Source organism: Lactuca saligna, chromosome 4, assembly GCF_052625555.1.
Source record: "Lactuca saligna cultivar CGN05327 chromosome 4, ASM5262555v1, whole genome shotgun sequence".
Lineage (NCBI taxonomy): Eukaryota > Viridiplantae > Streptophyta > Magnoliopsida > Asterales > Asteraceae > Lactuca > Lactuca saligna.
The window spans coordinates 36,684,116-36,706,061 of NC_136420.1; the positions used below are offsets into that span (position 1 = coordinate 36,684,116).

At 35.2% G+C, this 21,946-nt stretch overlaps 1 protein-coding gene across 1 annotated transcript; it reads left to right on the forward strand.

Moving 5' to 3' along the window:
* Window positions 1–17,229: 17,229 nt before the first annotated feature.
* Window positions 17,230–21,821, forward strand: CYL1 (alpha-N-acetylglucosaminidase family / NAGLU family). The gene is made up of 18 exons (XM_078989742.1): window positions 17,230–17,739; window positions 17,924–17,997; window positions 18,136–18,347; window positions 18,449–18,570; window positions 18,650–18,735; window positions 18,855–18,949; window positions 19,052–19,133; window positions 19,231–19,337; window positions 19,417–19,447; window positions 19,533–19,701; window positions 19,801–19,910; window positions 19,996–20,098; window positions 20,199–20,297; window positions 20,386–20,496; window positions 20,602–20,837; window positions 20,921–21,158; window positions 21,229–21,307; window positions 21,386–21,821. Exons 1-18 carry the CDS (start codon window positions 17,524–17,526, stop codon window positions 21,619–21,621), a joined length of 2,406 nt encoding a protein of 801 aa, XP_078845868.1. The 5' UTR covers window positions 17,230–17,523; the 3' UTR covers window positions 21,622–21,821.
* The last annotated feature ends 125 nt before the right edge of the window (window positions 21,822–21,946 follow it).

A 21,946-nucleotide genomic window follows, 5' to 3' on the forward strand; every position in this document is an offset into this window, starting at 1 on the left:
CCTAGCCCTAGAGAGTATTAAGCCTATAGCTCCTTGGTTTCACGTAAAGTTTGCAACTTTACGTGAAGGATGGGCCTTAGAAGAGTGGATCTATATCTTGGAGCCCCTGCATGGCTCGAAAATCCACTATATGGATTAAGAACTGAAACCACTTGGCGAGTCTGTTCTTGGACTCGACGAGTTGTGTGCAGATTGGCAGGAACTCAACGAGTTGGAAGAACAACTCGGCGAGTCTGTTGAAGATTGTCGTGGACTCGATGAGTCTGTTCTTGGACTCGACAAGTTGGATCTCAGAACCTCAACCTTTTCTGGTTAAGACTTAGATCGGTGAGTTGAGTGGCGACTCAGTGAGTTGCACAGGATGGGACTCAGAGATAGTTGAACTTGACGAGTCGACGGGGTGACTCGGTGAGTTGAGGCTTATTGTTAGAGTTTCTTAGTATAAGGACTCGACGAGTCAACGGGTTGACTCGGCGTGTAGAGTCAGTCAGGAAGGTTGACTTTGACTAGGACTTTGACTTTGTCAAGAGTGGACTTAGTTGGCTTCTAGAGTTCAGTTTGGATCTAAGTGAATTATTGATATTGGTAGCTCGGGAGCTAATGGAGCAGCAGTTCAGAGAATTGTCGGTCAACATCCAGAGGGTTACTAGCAAAGTTCAGCAATGTAGATGAGTAGGAAGACCCGGGGGTTAGCCATAGGCACTCTTTGCTATTATGATATTCAGGACCAAGGTGCAATGTCGGGCGGGTGCCCAAGGAGTGGTTTGCATGATAGAGTATACTTGTTGTCTGTGTGATGCATGTATGTGTCTGGTAGGGAGGTAAGTGTGGGAAAGGTCCCATATCTCACCAATAGTAGAGTATGGATGCTATTCCATATCTCATTAGTAGCAGAGCAAGGGCGAGGCCCGAGATAGGTATGGAGTAAGTGTGGGCAGGGGGGTCGTATGTCACTTACAATAGGAGCTTGGACGGGGTTCCATGACTCACTAGTAACTGGATAGGGGCGAGGCCCAAGACAGGCGAGGTCGTAGGACAGGAATACAGTAAGGTATGTTCAGTTATGTGTTATATGCTATTTTGTATTATATGGTTAGTGGGCGGTGCCCAGAGACATGAGGGGCCTTAAAAAATAGATTTGTATCTGAGCGGGGCTCGAAGCCAGGTGGGGCCTGGAGCGGCGGGGTTGTTGTAGCGGGCAAGGCCCGAGGTAGGGGGCGAGGCCCGAAATAGCGGGTGTGACCCAGTATGTGCTATATGTGTTTTGTGCATGGTATGTGGTAGGTTGGGGAACTCACTAAGCTCCGTGCTTACGATTTTTAGTTTTGGTTTTAGGTACTTCCGGTAGCGGAGGGAAGAGCTCGGGGTGATCGCATGGCACACACCATTAGTTAGATAACCTGGGATGTTTTACTCTGATAATGAGAATATGTTTTGAATTAATACTCTGAATGTATGTGATGAATTATTACATGGCTTTTATAAATATGGTTTTAGTATTATTTAAAGAAAATTTCCAGTCGTGATTTTTGGGGCGTTACAGATCGATTGAATTGGGAGGAAGAACAAGAAGAAGTAATATAGGCGTTAATAAATCCTTTCCCGTAACTGATCCACGGACAATACCGACCTATCATGGTCACTCTTTCCCGATCCTGATCCGGATCCCGTCTCAAATCGATTCTCCATCACCATACTGAACATATACGAAAGAGATATCAGATAATTTACATAAATGATGGAGAACCTACTCCTGACCAAACCCTAGGGGTTGTGACTTCCTTGATACGCGTATGGGTCCTGTGCGTTCAGTAGTACGAGGCCATACTACCTTCCACACCTACCCATATTTGTCTCAAGTATCACCAGAACACCCTAACAATATACATATACATAGCGAGCGCTTAATTCTCACTCCTAGAGGAATGTTAAATATCTCATAACTGGCCTCCCGGCCTCTCACTACCCACCCATCCACCAACTGCCACACGACCCTCTATTGGTGCCAGTTAACTGTTGCATGAATACAATCTCATACCGCACAGCTTAAACAATCTTAGACTAAAAGATTTAATCCCACAACGGTTGGACTCAGACAAGAGATGTGCAGCAAGACTAAATCCCTTACCCTAAGACTATTTAACCCATGTAGCATGTGACTTGGAGCATTCATCCAATAGTTAATTCAGTCACGAAAGAGTCATACAACAATTAATGAGGTACTTTACATAAGATAAAGGATCAAAGATAATACAATTCTATCATACGGTTCCTGAGGATCCCTATCTTATCACTAGCATGTTGTTCTAACATATCACAAATCAAATAACTACATGGTATTTTGGGGTCTACTTACTGGCTTCGGCTGATCGTACACTTCGCATCCTCTTTTACTTATTTTGAAAACCATTTAAAAAATCATTTTGAAAATCTTTCCTCGATTTGAGACTGGATTCACACGAGTGTTCCTCCAATTCACTCAAACCAAGGCTCTGATACCAACTTGTAACACCTATAAAATTCGAGCCAATTTAAAATTTTTAAAATCATTTAAAACTATTCAGTCATTACAATTTGTTTTCAAAATAGTTTAAACATCAGAGTTCCCAGAAATCAGAATCATCAATCGAGGAAGTGTACAATCACGCCTTCGCCTTCCTGTGGCCATCCACTGAACCTAAAACAATTAACTGAAACTGTAAGCCTGAAAGCATAGTGAGTTACCCCCAAAATACCAACGCCATACGGATAACCATATCATATAAACATATAAGCAACAAAACAACTATGGATAATGAGCCTTCAGCCTGATTGGACCGCCTTGCAGGCCTTCAACCTATTTGGATCGCTCTTTGAGCCTTCAACATGTCTGGACTGCCTCGCAGGGCCAACAACTTATCCGGACCGCTCGCTTGGCCTTCGGCCTAACTGAACCCCTTTGTAGGGCCTTCAGTTTATCCAGACTGCCCTGTGTATGTTGGCCTTCAGCACAAAGCAGGACTACCTTAACCAAACATGTGCACATACATATCATATATAACATTCAAGGCGATCTAACATATCACTAATCATAGAAACATCCTATTACCAGGGTACAAACCTAACTAGGTCATTAAGAATATCACCATCCTAACTACCAAGATGTAAATCAATAACCATATCATACAATAAACCCGGATACAAATCCGACAAGTGTCGGCATTGGTGCCTTAGACCCATTAGATATAGTGAGGCTAACTCACCTCGCAACTGACGTGCTGCAGTGATAAGCTCAACTCTCAGATCACTGTCAAAAACTCCACCACCTATATCCACCATAAAACTGTTGGAATAGCGTCTAAGGCTACAACTATTTTAGGCAAGTATTTGACACGATTGTGCATGGTCCTTTTGGGTTGCCTTCTACATAGCAACTTGGTAGGATGATTTATTATGAGAGAATAGATATTATTAATATATTATGAGAATAATATAATGAATAATAATATTGTTATTTGATTAATATAAGTCATAGATTAATTAGTATTAATTTAGTGACTTAAAGAGATTAATTAAATAAGAGGGTATAAACTATCAATTGTTTGATAGTTACACTTTAGGCTGTAAATCCTTATTGGAAAGAGGGTGGACGATTTCTAGGGCTAGGATAAGCCTAAAATCGTCCATGGCTTATCTTTGGTAAGGATTAGGATTACTTAGAGTCTAAGTTATCCAATTAGGGTTTAAGGGTGAAACCCTAGGATCCTTACAAGTATAAATAGACCCCTTGGGATAGGGAAATCGGCACCTCCTCTACAGCAAGGATACCCTGGCCGATTTCCTCCTCTCTCTTCTCTCTCAAATCATTCTATTTAATAGTTGGTGTTTGTAAGCCATTAGAGGAGTGACAATTGTGACTCTAAAGCTCTAAGAACAAGAAGATCAAACAAGTGTTTCAAGGTTTGCTTCTAACTCTGGTTTGTATTATTCTTATACCTAATTAGCCATTAGAAGTCTTGGATTCAATGCATGTTTAATTATAGAAACCTAGATCCAAGCATTAGGGTTTGTATGTGCATATAGGAATGTTCTTATGTACAAAACCCATCAGCGGTATCAGAGCCTAGATTGGTTTCTATTAAATTGATGCTTGATTGTTTGAATGTCAACTGCAAAATTCGATTTTTGTGTTTCTGAGTCATGGACTCGGCGAGTCCCATAGTGGACCCGGCGAGTTGGCCTGACTCGACGAGTCCAGTTTGGGTACTCGGCGAGTCCGAGCGTCAGGAGGAGCCAAAATCAGGATTTTTTTTCATATTTATCTTATGGAAACTTACCTTTATCATATTAGATCAACCCAAATCCGATTTTGTGATATATATGACTATATTTTTGATCTAATTGAAGATATTTATCAATTAATAAAATATTTAATTTCGTTATATGATAATTATTAATTATTTTGATTAAATTGGTAAATTGTTTTTCAAGAAATCATAAATAAATCAAATATGGATAATTATGTGATTAATTGTTAATTTGAATTATTTGTTATTTGATCCTTTATGTTTTAAATGCTTAATACTTGCCCTCAAGTTTTGAAATTTATGTTTTGTGATTAAAAGTTTAATTTAGAAAATTTAAATTTCAAACCCTAGAATTTTTTCAAGTTTAAAATCCAACCCTATACTAATATAATATTACAAGATTAATATCTATATATGTATAACTTAAATGCTAGTCTTACCGTTAGTAGGTCTCATTCACGAAGCCGGTCTATAAGGTGGGTATAAGGTTGCAGCCTATAAAATGGCGCTTAATGGGTGTACACTCACACCCACCGCTTGCTTGATCGGTGGAGGGTCGTTAGCCGAACGGGTAGGATAGGGCAACCTCATCCTCTCATTAAAAGTATAATATGAAATACAAAGTAACTACATGTTTTCTTCAAATTTCCCAATCTTAGTTACTTTAGGAAAAGTAAATTGATGCAATCCCATGAAATTACACTTTGCACCTTGCTAAGAAGTTAGTGGAGCGTGTGTGGTTTACCGGCACACTAATTGGTTCTAAGCGAAGGTGGCAAAGGGTGATTCATTGTTTATCATAGTTCGATGGAGCGTGTGTGGTTTACCGACGCATCGAATAGGTGATCGTTACAATGAAGGCACTATGTGAATTTGCACGGTAATTCACACCCGCTTTGTGATCCTCGGTATCCCAGTCACAAACAAGAGGGGCATATCGAGATTTAAACATGCCATTGAAAAGTTTCAATGAATCTCATCCGAACCTAAGAATTCTCAATACATTTAGGACTTAAAGTTATGTTTTTCATGGTGGAGAATTAGTGAATCGTTATTCACTTACCTTCAAAATTGTTTGCATATTAGATTACGACATCCCTTTTCTAATGTGTAAATATTGTTGTTGGATCCTAGCCCTAATTTTTCTTATTGGGTGATAATTAGGGATTCACATTCTAATCAATCTTTGTCCTTTCTATTGTAGATGTCGAACGCTAACAACACTGCTCCTAGTTCATTCACTTTGATGAGCCTTTGTCAAAAGGTCACCTTTGATGGAAAGAACTTTAGTGAATGGATAAGATACATTCGCACGATTGCTCGCTATGAGGATAAGGAGTATGTCCTTGATGAGAAACTCGAGAAAATCAACCTCGAAATCGCTACTCCCGCCGAAATGACCGCTTTTGAAACTCACGAGCGTGATGCAACGAAGGTACATTGCATCATGATCGCAACTATGAACTCCGAATTCCAAAAGTCCTACGAGGACATGTATCCGTACGAAATGCACCAAGACTTATTGGAGGGTATACCATCAAAACGTGAGACAAGAGCGTTATGAGATTTTCACTAACATGATTTCTGCTAAGATGGGTCATGGAGAGTCTCTTAACGTGCACCTGCAAAAGATGCAAAGGTATGTCGACCGCCTTCGCAAGTTAAATGTTGACTTTGGGGAAGACTTGGCGATCGACATGGTGCTTCACTCTTTGCCTCCAAGTTACAATCAATTTAGGATGACCTATCACATGAACAAAGAAGAGGTCACCCTAAGCAAACTCCAAGGTCTCTTGAGGGTCACTGAGAGCAACTTCAAGGACAAGTCTGTTGCACCAACTCCCAATCCGCCCGCCACTCCTGTCTTGGCAATTGGACAAGGAAAGGGAAAGAAGAGGAAGGCTTCGTCTAAGAACTATCACAAGGTTAAATCCCGAGATGGTGCCTCTTCTAGTGGGACCAAAGTTGATCCCGCTAAGCCATGCCCTAACCCGAAGGAGGCAGAGTGCCACCACTACTACAAGATAGGACATTGGAAGAGAAGCTGCCCAGAGTACCTACAAGCCATCAAGGAAGGAAAGATCAAGCCATCTTTCGCAGGTATACACACAATTAAATATAACGATTCATCTCATGATATTTCTTGGGTTCTTGATACCGGTTGTGGTTACCACATTTGTTCTAATGTGCAGGGGTTAAGAAGAAATAGAGACGTGGAGCATGGAAGAATAAATCTAATCATGGGGAACAGAAGATCATCGCCTGTGACCAAGATTGGAGTGTATTCTTTAGTGCTTAGGAATGGTTTGTCCTTAGATTTGAACAATTGTTGCTATTCGCCAGAAATGGCTAGAAACATCATTTCATTTCATGGTTTGTTTAGACAAGGTTTTAGATTTTCTTTTAATAATGAGAATGGTTCTATTTTAGCTTATCTGAATGGTGTCTTTTACTTTGAAGCTATACCATGTAATGGAATTTATGAAACTGTTAAGATTGTTGATAACTTAGGAAATGATGTTTTATGCATGGATTCTTCCAATAGTATGGATAAGGCATCCTTATGGCAATGTCGTCTTGGACATGTCAACAAGAAACGCATAGCCCAACTCCAAAAGGATAGAGTGTTGGAGTCATTCGACCTTAGGGAAGATGACACATGCGAGTCTTGTTTACTTGGAAAGATGACTAAGTCACCCTTCGCTGGTATGTGCGAAAGGGGTGAGGGTCTATTGGACCTCATACATACCAATGTGTGTGGACCGTTTAGATCTACCACGAAGGATGGAAACCGCTTCTACGTGACTTTTACCGATGACTATAGTAGATATGGGTATATCTACTTAATCAAGCAAAAGTCAGAAACTTTTGAAAAGTTCAAAGAGTTCAAAAATGAAGTGGAGAATCAATTGGGCAGGAAGATCAAGATGCTTCGATCCGATCGAGGAAGAGAGTACCTAAGTCTTGAATTCCATGATTATCTCAAGGAGTGTGGAATAGTTTTACAATTAACGCCACCTAGGACACCACAATTGAATGGTGTGGCAGAAAGGCGTAATCGAACCTTGTTGGACATGGTTCGCTCTATGATGAGTCGTGCTTCGCTATCTATCTCTTTTTGGGGGTATGCCTTAGAGACTGCCGCCCATATCCTTAACCGAGTCCCTACTAAGAAGGTTGCCAAAACACCTCACGAGATGTGGACGAGGAAAGCTCCTTCGTTAGCACATATCAAGGTTTGGGGTTGCGAGGCTTTCGTAAGACGAGATACTCACGACAAGCTCGAACCTCGTAGTGAGCGATGTATTTTCATCGGCTACCCACAGAAATCCTTTGGATATCTCTTCTTTAGACCGAAGGAAAATGTTGTCTTTGTTGCGAGGAGAGGAGTTTTCCAAGAGCGAGAACTCATAGGCCAAGGACACAGTGGGAGGAAAATCGAGCTTGAAGAGATTCAAGAATCGATCGGTGAAGGAACCTCTACCGCTGGCGCTCAACCCGAGGAGGAAACTCCGGTTGAACCAATTGACATCTCATTACCTCTTAGAAATTCCGAAAGAGTTAGAGTTCAACCCCAGTTGTATGGTTTTCATATTACTACCGAAGGGGACACGTATATTAGTGATAGTACATTAATAAATCTTGATGAACCTAATAGCTATAAGGAAGCCATGGCAGGCCCGGAGTCTGCAAAGTGGAAAGAGGCAATGGATAGCGAGATCCAATCCATGTATGACAACCAAGTTTGGAATTTGGTTGATAATGTGCCTGGACGTAAGACAGTTGGGTGCAAATGGATCTTCAAGAAGAAAACCGACGTGGATGGAAAGGTACACACGTATAAAGCGCGATTGGTTGCGAAGGGCTTTACTCAAACTCCTGGAGTTGACTATGAAGAGACCTTCTCACTAGTTGCGAAGATAAAATCTATTAGAGTGATGCTAGCTATTGCCGCATTTCATGATTATGAGATTTGGCAAATGGGTGTCAAGACCGCTTTCCTTAACGGGAAGTTGGCTGAGGATGTTTACATGGCTCAGCCAGAGGGGTTTGTGGATCCGAAGCATCCGAATAGAGTGTGTATGCTTGAGAAGTCCATTTATGGACTAAAGCAAGCGTCTTGCAGATGGAATCTTTGCTTCGATGAGAAAGTCAAAGAGTTTGGATTTGTACGAAGCGAAGATGAATCGTGTGTATATGTCAAAGCCAGTGGGAGTATAATAAGCTTCCTCGTTCTATATGTCGATGACATATTACTCATAGGAAACGACGTCCCGACTCTGCAGGAGGTTAAGTACTGGCTCGGGAAGTGCTTCGCTATGAAGGACCTCGGAGAGGCTTCCTATATTTTGGGAATAAGGATAGTGAGAAGTAAGAGACTAATAGGACTTAGTCCAAAACACTTACTTAGAGAAGGTACTAAAACGTTTTAGTATGGAAAACTCAAAGAAGGGAGAATTACCAATAAAAAGCAATGCCAAGTTGAGGAAGACTCAAAGTCCGAGTACCGAAGTCGATATAGTTGAAATGAGCCGAGTTCCATACGCTTCCGCAGTTGGCTCAATCATGTACGCTATGACTTGTACACGCCCTGATATAGCATTTTCTTTGAGCATGGTTAGTAGATATCAAGGGAACCCTGGTAGAGCCCATTGGATTGCGGTGAAGGATATCCTTAAGTACCTTCGGAGGACGAAGGAATGGTTCTTAGTCCTCGGAGGGAGTGATGACTTGAAGGTGCGAGGGTATAGTGACGCCAACTTTTAGACCGACAGGGATAACTACCGTTCGCAGTCGGGCTGGGTCTTTACCCTAAATGGAGGAGCAGTAACTTGGAAAAGTTCCAAGCAGGAAACCGTAGCTGATTCAACGTGCAAATCAGAGTACATTGCAGCGAGCAAAGCGTCGAAGGAGGCAATATGGCTGAAGAACTTCATTGGTGATCTTGGAGTTATACCTGCCATAAAGGAGCCCATGGAGATTTTCTGTGATAATGAAGGAGCAGTTTCCTTGACCAAGGAACCAAGAGATCATGGTAGATCACGACATATCGACAAAAAATATCACTTTATTAGACATCGTGTAGAAGAAGGACAACTCGTAGTGAAGAAATCATCAGAAGATAACCCAGCAGATCCGCTTACGAAGGGACTGAGTAGGGTTAAGCATTTGCAGCATGCTAGGAGTATTGGGATGAAGGATGATATTAGCATAGATTAGATAGTATTAGAAACGTATAATAGATAAATGTAATTAACATTTGATGATTAAATAAAGAAGTTTTATTTATAAGTAATGTTACTGTCTTATGTTAATTGTTTAACTATTGTTTCACTTTGCATGTTTTGACTTCCAGAATAATTGAGTTTATTAAGAATAATCGAATTGCTCAAATTGTCCACAATTGTTCATATATCGGAAGTAGATTTGAATGAAGATTGTCATGAATATGTGGGTAGATTGTCTAAATGGTTTTAGACATAGCAAAAGATTGTTGCAACGTTCATGAGTGCTTATGAACTGGTTTTGAGCATTGGAACAAACCCACGCTTGCTGGAATCACCTTATGGAATGTGATAAAAAGGGTGATAGCAAGACGATAATATCATATAGTCTTAAAAACCTAGATATATGGTTTGTTATTTTCTAATTGATTGTACATTGATAATGCGAAAACGCATTGGTAACTCAATGTTATAAAACACATTATTGTGTATAGTTGGTTAATGAATAAGTAAATGCATATAAGTCAAAGTTTATATGTAACTTTTATCCTAAGAAGGAAAAAGTGATATCTCGGCCGCTCGATGATTTGATTTGACTTATGTGTCGGGCCCGGTCAGAACTGAATTGATGTGTTCGATTAAGTTCTATGTCAAATAAATCGGAGATCGAGAAACCAAATGCTAGACTAATCATTCCATAGAATTGTCAGCATGATATCTAACAGAGGATTGTACGATCTCTTATCTAAAGGACAAGATTGATTAGATCAAAGTTTGACAGCGTCTTTGAGAGCTACGATTGCAAATCGGATTGTACTTGTGCATATAGTTACTAGACTTATCCAAGTGGGAGACTGTTGGAATAGTGTCTAAGGCTGCAACTATTTTAGGCAAGTATTTGACCCGATTGTGCATGGTCCTTTTGGGTTGCCTTCGCCATAGCAACTTGGTAGGATGATTTATTATGAGAGAATATATATTATTAATATATTATGAGAATAATATAATGAATAATAATATTGTTATTTGATTAATATAAGTCATAGATTAATTAGTATTAATTTAGTGACTTAAAGAGATTAATTAAATAAGAGGGTATAAACTATCAATTGTTTGATTGTTACACTTTAGGCTGTAAATCCTTATTGGAAAGAGGGTGGATGATTTCTAGGGCTAGGATAAGCCTAAAATCATCCATGGCTTATCTTTGGTAAGGATTAGGATTACTTAGAGTCTAAGTTATCCAATTAGGGTTTAAGGGTGAAACCTTAGGAGCCTTACAAGTATAAATAGACCCCTTGGGATAGGGAAATCGGCACCTCCTCTACAGCAAGGATACCCTGGCCGATTTCCTCCTCTCTCCTCTCTCTCAAATCATTCTCTTTGCTAGTTGGTGTTTGTAAGGCATTAGAGGAGTGACAATTGTGACTCTAGAGCTCTAAGAACAAGAAGATCAAACAAGTGTTTCAAGGTATGCTTCTAACTCTGGTTTTGTATTATTCTTATACCTAATTAGCCATTAGAAGTCTTGGATTCAATGCATGTTTAATTAGAGAAGCCTAGATCCAAGCATTAGGGTTTGTATGTGCACATAGGAATGTTCTTATGTACAAAACCCATCAAAAACCGTATCCATAAATTTCCAATTTCCCAAAATGCTCCCAGGAGTCAAATAGTCCACCCTTGTTCAAAGTCCAAGTCAATGGTCAAGGTCAACAATCCATGTTGGCCTAAACTCGTCGAGTACAATTAGCCACTCGTCGAGTTCCTCGCATAACTCTCCAACTTGCTGAGTTACTTGAGTGACTCATCGAGTTCCTAATATTTGTAGCCGTAAAATCCTTGCCAACTCGTCAAGTTTCCCTGCAACTCGCCGAGTTCATGCGTGCCCAAAAGTCGGGAAAACCCTAGATGACTCGCCAAGCTCACGAAAATCTTCATCGGACTCACCGAGTTGACCAAGCAACTCGCCGAGTCCCTTCAGTCCATATCCAAACAGATGCTTATTAAGCCATCTTAAGGTTCCATATTGCAGATCCAGCTTCCCAAGGCATGTTTATCACGTAAAGTTGCAAAGTTTACGTGCATGCAAGGCTCTAAAGACTCTAAATGACAAATCCAAGGTTGCAATGGAGTTTTACACTTAAGGAGGAGTTCATACTTGCCAAAATTGAGAGCTTTATGGACTTAGAGACCAAAGAGAGTTCATATCTGAAGTTACAACTTCAGATTTGAGCTCATACCCAAGAATAGCTTCATAATATGCTAGAAAAGCCCTAATCTTTAACCAAATGCGATCTAGAATGAAATGAGGCCAAGGTAACGACTTGATACCTTCCAAAAGATGCCAACTGAGGTAGATTCCTAATTCCCACACGTTCCTTGCTTCTAGTCACTTGTTCTCCAAGCTCTTCTCAGTAAGAACGCTCTTCCAAAGTTTAAAACACACAAATGGAGCACACACACGTATTAGGGTTTTATGAGCTCTCAAGGGACTGCAAGGGGGCTGAAGGAGGCTTTTGATCCTTTAAATAAGGTGCAAGACCTCGTAAATTAGGGTTTCATCCTCCAGCTCCTACTCGTCGAGTCCTATGTTGGACTCGACGAGTAGATCACTTAAACACGTAGCCCAACCCGCTGCTACTCGACGGTAGACCTTGAATTATGAAAATTAAAACCATAAATTAATACTTGAGAATCGGGGCGTTACAATCGGTTTGAGTTTTTAATGTTTAACAATTATAAAATTTTAATTAAGAAGAATATTAATGATCATAATATTTTCCATTTATACTTTTTTTTGAATCATATTATTTTTGGTTAATAGAATTTTGAATCAAATTATTTTGAATCATAGTATTTTCAATCAAATCATTTTTGAATCATATTATATTGGATCAATAACATATTTAATTAAATATAGGTTTTGTTCAAAAAAATTATAGATTATTATATATTATGAATCATTTAATTTTGAACCATTAAAAATATAATTGAAGATTATAAAATATTTGAGTCAAAATATTTTTAGATCATAACAAATTAAGGATGATAAAAAGTTGAATCAAAATTTTTTTTGAATCATAAATAGTTTGAATCATCATATTTTGGATCATATTATGTTCAATATATATATATTTTAAAATTAATATTTCTTAAATTGAAAATAAATACTTCAAAAACTTATTTTTGGAAAATTCTTTTTACAAAGTCACTAGTATATTGAGCAGAAGCATCCCTTAAAATTTTATGATTTTTAGAGAATTTTTTTTCTGGTAGTATCCCTTAAAATTTTATAATTTTTTTTTTTTTTTTTTTTTTTTTTTTTTTTTTTTTTTTTTTTTTTTTAAATATGTGGGAGCAAATGAGTTCTTGGAGAATTATGGTTGAGTGTGGCATGACAAAATTGTCAATGTCTATGCATGCAAGGTATATTTTATAATTTTCAGAATTATATATATATATATATATATATATATATATATATATATATATATATATATATATATATATATATATATATATATATATATATATATATAATTTTTTATATTTATTATCTACACATTTTGGACACTTTTTGTAGGAGGGTTTGTGAATGCCCTTTAGTTGATGGTACAATTTAAAGGAGATGATTATACCTCCTATAACTCCATGTAAAAAAGACACCTTCAAGAGATGCCAAAGGAAGTCCAAGAAGAGTCGGAGTATGTTTGTAACCAATATGAAGACATATAGTTGTTCTTTCAAATTAAATAAACTCAAAGTCAAAATAATTAAAAGATAGATGAGCCTCATTAGAAAAAGCACTAGTGCAACTAAGATTGAGAATAGTGAAAATGAAAGAAAGAATGTCGAAAACAAGATTTCTTGATTATGCATCATACTATCCAAAACAATTATAATGTTTTGTGATTAAATTATAGATTTGGCCCTTTTGCTTTGGTTTATTTTAAAAATCTTAGTCCAAAAAGAAATATATTTTTTTTAACATTTGTGCCATTATTTTACTGTTTTTTTAAAACTTTTGATCCTTTACAACAGGAGCATCCAATATGATAAGAATAAATCTTTCAAAATACAATGTCCTAATTGAAAAAAATATAAAAATACAATCATGGTGATCCGACGCCCATAATTGCTAATAAAAAATAACACACTAGACATTTTTTTTTTTGAATTGTACACAACATATTTCCACTAATCTTTGTGAAATTTGGTATAACACAATACCAAAAAATTAAAAAAAAAAAAAAAAACCCTTAAAGTTTAAAAATTAAATCAAATTTATACAAAATTTAAAAATTAGGCAAACAATATAATATGTAAATGAATTTATAAACTTGTAATAAGCAAGTCAAAAACACAATCTTGGTAATCCAACGCCCATAGTTAAGAATAAAAAATAGCGTACCAAACAAAAAAAATTCTTGGAATTGTACACAACATATTTTCAGTAATCTTTGTGAAATTTATTATAACACAATACAAAAAAATTAAAAACAAAAAAACACATAAAACTTAAAGTTTAAAAATTGAATCAAATTTGTACAAAGTTTAAAAATTAGGCAAAAAATATAATATGTAAATGAATTGATAAACTTGTAATAGCAAATTAAAAACACATAAACCTTAAAGGGTTGTTTGGTGGCATTTTAAATTTTCAATTAAGAGAAAAACTCAAATTTTTTTATATTCAGAGCGTTCGCGTTCGATAGGCATTTACTTATTCAACAACCTCTTAATTTTTAAGAGAATGCGTTGTATCTAAATAAAAAAAAAGGAATGTGTTTTAGAAATACCCTAAGTTTTCACCAAAACTTTTTCCTTCTTCATTTTCTATTTCACACGACCACCATCTTTCCTCTCATCATATCTTCGACCTCTTAAAAATTTAAATTCTAAAAATTCAAAGCCTTTAAAAAAATTCAAATCTTGTCAAACATCCATTAAATTCATTATCTTTTTATACGATATAGCAAATTTGTTAACAACTTAAAAACAATTTAAATAATTATTTTATAAAATCAGTGATAACCTTCTCATTTTGTTTTACCAACTTTATGATAAATTTTCTTTATTATTTTAGAATATTTTTAGTCCAAAATATTGTTTGGGACAATTTCGTATATGCTCTTAATAAACGTCAAAATATTATATTTCTCCACGTGTCACCTTATTAAGCCTCATCTATACTAATAAATAAAACCTATTTTCTGCTACATGTCATGTCCTCATTAATTTGGACACATGACATTTTAATAGATTTTTAGAATTTATTTATTTCTACATGGAATTTTCTGATTTGTTCACATATCATAACTTATTTCGGTTACAATTAAGAGAAATAAATGCTTCCTTGAAAAAGAAATGATATATTTATAATGCAATAAATGACATAATTAATGAGAACTCTAAAATTGATATTGATATTAAATTTAATGTTTAAATATTGATATTAAATTTTTATTTTTATTAAACCCGTGTAGTACACGGGTCTTACATCTAGTATTCTAATAAAAGAATATATTTATTCTTCTTTTGTCACGTGTCACCTTATTAAGTCTCCTAATTAATATCATGCCACTTGTCAACTTATTCATTCTCCATTTCAAATTTCAAATTTTAAAATTTCTCACTCTAATTACATTAAATTAATAACATTAAAATAAAGTTAATACAAATTATAAGATCACGCATTTATTTAAATAAATGTTTATAATTTTATATAACTAAAAAAATATCTCTCAGTTAATAATTTATTTAAAAAATTGATTAATAATTTTGAGTTTTTACTATGAAAGTTTAATTAATTTTGTAACTGTTATTCCCACGGGTTACAAACTAGTTTGTAATACTCATAATACCCTTCCTATTTTCGTACAAATCCCTATGAATAAGTTCTTTATGAAATTTGTTATCATTTGCTATTGATTTCTAAGGGGCGTTTGTTTCGCATAATGTTTTTTGAAGGAATGGAATTTGTCCAAAGAATTGGAATCCAAAGGAATTAGAATCTGAATGTACTAGAAGTTGAAATGCGTTTGGAGGACAACGAATGGAATCTGTTTTTTAATTTGCTGATTTTACAAAGAAATTAGAAAATAAATTTTATAATATGACAGAAATACCATTTATATTTTTTAATAAACAAGACAAAGTTTTATTTAATTACAACATCTTTTATTAAACTATTCTATAAAATATAAATTAAAAAAATAAATAACATTTCGTTGAACACAATTAAATAATAATTTTTTTTTTAAATTGAAATAAAATTATTATATATCATAATATAAAGCAACAAGTCATTTATTATATAATAAATATAAAATACGTAGATGATATTTGTTACCAAAATCTTACATTGAAGGATAATTATGCAATCCGAAGAAGAAAATATAATAAAATAATCAATTGAATGTAGATTCTTGATGCATGGGGAATGAATTGAAAATCTTTCATATAAGGAATTATAAAGTAATTATGGAAATTATATTCCATTCCTTGTGTAAACCAAACACATTTTGTATTGGATTTTAGTTTACAATTCCTTTAAATTCCTTAGGAATCCAACGAAACAAACCATCCCTAAGAGAAACCGAAACAACTATTGTACATTGTAATATCTCTTAATTCTTCATTTCTGAAAGCTCAGTGGTTAGTTTCCCAAATGATTATTGTTACAAATGTTACGACTTTTTGAGGCATTTAATCTTCCAAAACTCCACAAGGATCTCCCTTCTAAAATTGTTATTGAATAGTTGAACTATTTATAATTGGTTTAACATTCCTATTTCATTAAGGATCAACTAAGAACTTACAATTCCAACCTCAAGCAGAATCTTTCAGAAGAAATCCCTTAACAAAAAGATGGAGGGTGGTCAATGAAGTGAGATGACCAAAAAAAGAAGGAACAGGTTAACCACATCTAACAACAAGAAGCTAGTTTCAACTACTATAATTTCCTAATTCATGAGGAAGAACACCATGAAATTGGTCAAAACTTGAAAGAAAGATCCAAATTTACCAAATCCTTACAGTTACAGCCATTAAAACGAATGTTTCCTTCTAGACTGTTGTTATGAACATCAAAAGTAATAAGGGTGGCAAGATCATTTATAGTAATATATAGCCATCTGATTATATTAATAAAAGGGTGCTCATGCTACCTATTTTACCTATCTTGAACGAAATTAGACCACTAAGCATATCCACAATGGGAGTTCAATGAGGGTTAAATAGAATATACTTCAATATAATATTAAGAGAGAAAGTGGAGTTGCATGCTCATTGAAGGCATCATACGATTTATAATGTAAAATTGTGAGGATTTTAAGAAATTATGAGTTTCTATCATACTTGGCACTCTATTCGAATCTTAAAATTAAGATAAAGTGTTATTTGCTGTATAATGAAAATTGGGGTAAATATCCATAAAGAGAATTACCTAAACACTCAAGACTTTTAATTTTTGTAGATTCCATAGGCTTTCTTGAGGTGGTTTAAGGATATATCTAGTTCTTGAAGACAACCGTTTCGGTATTAGGGGTTTTCCATATTTTCTTATAGAGGGAGGGAGGGGTATTATGGGTATTTTATATTTCTTTATAATTATAATGTTAAAAAAAAAAGTTAGGCAAATCTAATATTTTAAATTTCAAATGATTAGTATTTGAAGATAAGATTGAGCAAATAATACTTTTATGTTTATTAAGGATATATGTTCTCCCATTTATTTATCCACGGTGGTGGAACTTTGTGCCGGCGTCTGTAGAATTCGCGTTGCTGAGTGTTGCCAAACATAACCAGATAAATGACAAATCCATTTTCTTTTACCCCACCCGAAGAACTAACAAAAGGCCTCCTCGATGAACAAAGCCAAACAAAAGCATAATTGATAATACTCTTGTTGATCATCTAAGTTCTTCGGGCAAAGAAGAAGGAAACACCACTTGACTTCACAGTTCACTCCTCCTCTCTTCAATCCCACTCGTAATCAGACCCAAATCATGTTCGATTCGAAATTATATTTTCTAATTTTACTTCTTCTACTACCCCTATCATCATCAACGTCATCGTCATCTCCACAAGCAATAGAGTCTTTGGTCAAACGGTTGGATACCCAGAGACCATCTCCATTGTTACAAGAATCTGCTGCTAAAGCTCTTCTCAAGAGATTGCTTCCTACCCATTTCTCCAGTTTTCAGTTCAAGCTAATCTCCAAGGTTAAATTCCCCATCTTACTTCTTATTTTTCTTGTTTTCAAATAGAGGGCTTTCACCCCCACCTTGAATGTGTATCGAAGACGCATACCAATCGAACACCAATAACTTTGTATTTGTACGCATTTTGTAAATTAACATAGTAATCAATCTAACACCAATGATTTGAATTCATCTGAACTGTTAGGATGCTTGTGGTGGATACAGCTGCTTTCGGATAACGAATTATCAGAATTCAAGCAACAAATCTCCAGAGATAATGTATGTATATGTATATTCAACTTATAGCTCCCCTTCTCCCATACGAAATCTAAAACCTTCCGGATTCGATTAACCATCAAAATTGTTCAATTGGAAAAGATCAAAACAATTCTTCTCACTCTTGATTTCCATCATCAGGATTCAAGGGACAACAGCAGTTGAAATTGCATCTGGGCTCCATTGGTACTTAAAGTATTTGTGTGATGCTCATGTGTCATGGGACAAGACAGGTGGCATTCAAATAGCTTCAATCCCTCCTCCTGGATCTTTGCCACCTGTAAAACAACACGGGATTATGATTCAGCGTCCTGTTCCATGGAACTACTACCAAAACGTCGTCACTTCTAGCTGTAAGTATTCCATAAAAATGCCCCAATTTCATCATTTCGCTTATGCCACTGTATTCAAAAGATGATAAACACGATTTCATATTCTAATCAACATTCAACAGATTCCTATGTTTGGTGGGATTGGGAAAGATGGGAGAAAGAAATTGATTGGATGGCACTTCAAGGAATTAATCTGCCTCTTGCATTTACAGGGCAAGAATCCATTTGGCAGAAAGTTTTTATGGTGAACTGAATTCAAACTCTCTTTTCTTTTACACATTTTCAATTAATAATTTTATAAAACTATTTCTGTTTCATCACAGGATTTTAATATCAGTGCACAAGATTTAAACAATTTCTTTGGTGGACCCGCTTTTCTTGCATGGGCACGAATGGGAAACTTGCATGCGTGAGTCCATTTATTCATCAATCTTTATTAAATCATTTACACTGTATATATAAAGTATATATATTACATTAACATGATCAAATCTTTCTTAATTTATCCTTTTATAACAAATGCATCAGATGGGGTGGCCCATTATCTCAAAACTGGCTTGATCAGCAGTTGCTGTTACAAAAACAAATATTATCTCGGATGATCGAGTTAGGCATGACGCCAGGTCATCATTTTACAATATCAAAATCATTCTTATTTAACTTTTAACAATTGTTTCTATCCATTTACATATACATATGTTTTTTTTGATATTTATGCTTTATAGTGCTCCCTTCATTTTCTGGAAATGTACCTGAGGCGTTAAGAGAGATATTCCCATCTGCAAATATCACTAGGCTTGGAGATTGGTATGTTATCTTTAATGTGACACTTTTTTTTTTTTATTTATTTTTTTTTATTAAGTGGTACATTTATTAATATGTTGTATGCTTAATGTTTTTATAGGAACACTGTTGATAAAAATCCTAGGTGGTGTTGTACTTACCTTCTAGATCCTTCTGATCCTTTATTTATACAAATTGGAGAGGCGTTCATAAAAAAACAAATCAAAGGTGACAGATGTCTCCATTAACCCTTTCAATTTCCCTAATCCTAAAACTCTTCACTTTATTTGTTTTTTTCTTTTTGCAGAATATGGCGATGTGACAGATATCTATAACTGGTAAAGCTTCTATTATCTATTATCTTTATTCATTTATAATACAAAAATGTTATTATATCTTTAGTGATTATGATCTTGTAAACAGTGATACATTTAATGAGAATTCACCTCCAACAAATGATCCAGCTTATATATCATCTCTTGGATCTGCTGTTTATGAAGCAATGTCAAAAGCAGACAAGAATGCTGTATGGCTTATGCAGGGTTGGCTCTTCTATTCAGACTCATCATTCTGGAAACCACCACAAATGAAAGTATGCTTCCTCAAAAGAATTCTTGAAAGAATTTATGACTCTGATTCATGATTTTTTTTTTTTTTTATATATATATTATATAAAAAAATTGTGTAACAGGCGCTATTGCATTCGGTTCCATTTGGGAAAATGATAGTTCTTGATCTTTTTGCTGAAGTAAAACCCATATGGGAATCATCCTCTCAATTCTATGGCACCCCTTACGTCTGGTAAAATTTGATCATTTTACACAATTGCCCCTGGATGTTTTTGTAATTTACATGAAAAAATGAATTGTTATTTTACATAAATCAGGTGTATGTTACATAACTTTGGGGGGAACATTGAGATGTATGGTGTATTGGATACACTTGCATCAGGTCCTATTGTTGCACGTGTCAGTGAAAATTCAACTATGGTATGGTTTAATAAAGTAATAACATGATTAAAATCTAGATAAATTACAATAATTTAAAGAAATTAAAATAATACATTCTTGTTTTTTTTTTTTTTTGAAGGTTGGTGTGGGGATGTGTATGGAAGGAATAGAACACAATCCCGTTGTTTATGAGTTGATGCCTGAAATGGCATTTCGAAAGAATAAAGTTCATGTTGAGGTGAAAAAAAATATATATATATATATATTTTTTCATAAAAGTTTTACAGATACGAATGTCTGAAAAATTTAAACTATATTTAATACAGGAATGGTTGAAAGTCTATTCTCGTAGACGTTATGGCAAAACGGTAAAAGAAGCTGAAGAAGCATGGGAAATTCTTCATCGATCGATTTATAATTGTAGTGATGGAATTGCCGTACGTGTTTCCTGTTTCCTGGCTTCTGTCGACTGTCGACTGTCTACTGTCAACTGTCTGTTGTCTGTTGTCTACCGGTTTAACTTTGTTTATCTTTCTTATTAGGATCACAACACGGATTACATCGTAAAATTTCCCGATTGGGACCCATCTTTAGACAACTACTCAAGTTTCTCCAAACAAAGCCTCATCACAAAATATATCAACCGAAGACATGTTTTAAGTGAAATTAAGTCTCCATTACCTCAACCACATTTATGGTACTCGATTCACGATTCCATTAACGCATTGAAGCTATTCATTGAAGCTGGGAAGGATCTTTCTGGAAGCCTCACTTATAGGTATTTTTCAACAACACATTTGTTTTTTTTTTTTTTTTCTTTTTTTTTTTCGAAGAGTTAAAATAGAAATTGAAATATTACAGGTATGATTTGGTAGATCTAACGCGACAAGTGTTGTCAAAGTATGCGAATAAAGTCTATATAGATGCAATCACTGCTTTTCAACATAAGGATGCGAAAGCTTTGAAGTTTCAAAGCCAAAAGTTTGAGGAATTGATCATCGACATTGATGAACTTCTTGCTGCAGATGATAACTTTCTTCTTGGAACTTGGCTCGAGAGTGCAAAAAACTTGGCTTTAAACGCTCATGAAAAACAACAGGTATAATGAAACATGTTTCATCATTTATTAAAATGAATCAATGTATAACTTTTGATTTTTGTTGTTTTAGTATGAGTGGAATGCAAGAACACAAGTAACAATGTGGTATGATACAACAAGAACGAATCAAAGCCAGCTTCATGATTATGGTAACAACTTAAACTAAATCGAAAACTTTTTGTTTTTTTATGGGGGTTAATATTGTCTTTTTGGGTTTTTATGAATAGCAAACAAGTTTTGGAGTGGATTATTGGTTGATTACTATCTGCCACGAGCTTCGATGTATTTTAAATATTTGTATGAAAGCTTGAGAGAAAACAAAAAGTTTGAGGTGGTTGAATGGAGAAAAGAATGGATTTCATACTCAAATAAATGGCAACAAGGTACAAAGGTTTACCCTGTGAAAGCTGAAAGGGATGCTCTAGAGATTTCAAAGTTGCTTTTTAAGAAATATTTGGAGTAAAGTTTATATTATTCTTCATTAATGAAAAACTGGAGACTTATTGTTCAGCTAGTTGAAGAAAAAGTGAGAGGGGTGAGTAAGTAATTGTTTCAAAGTGTGTAGGTGTTTTTTGGTGGGTTTGGAAATGAGTGGTGGTTTGTGTAAATTTATTAAATTATCTCCAAGGGCAGCCTACATGAAAAGCTTTGATTTTGTTTTTATATTTGTTGTTAAAAATAAAATGTTGTCTATATATATATATATATATATATATATATATATATATATATATATATATATATATATATATATATATATATATATACTAGCCGTTTACCCGCGCTAA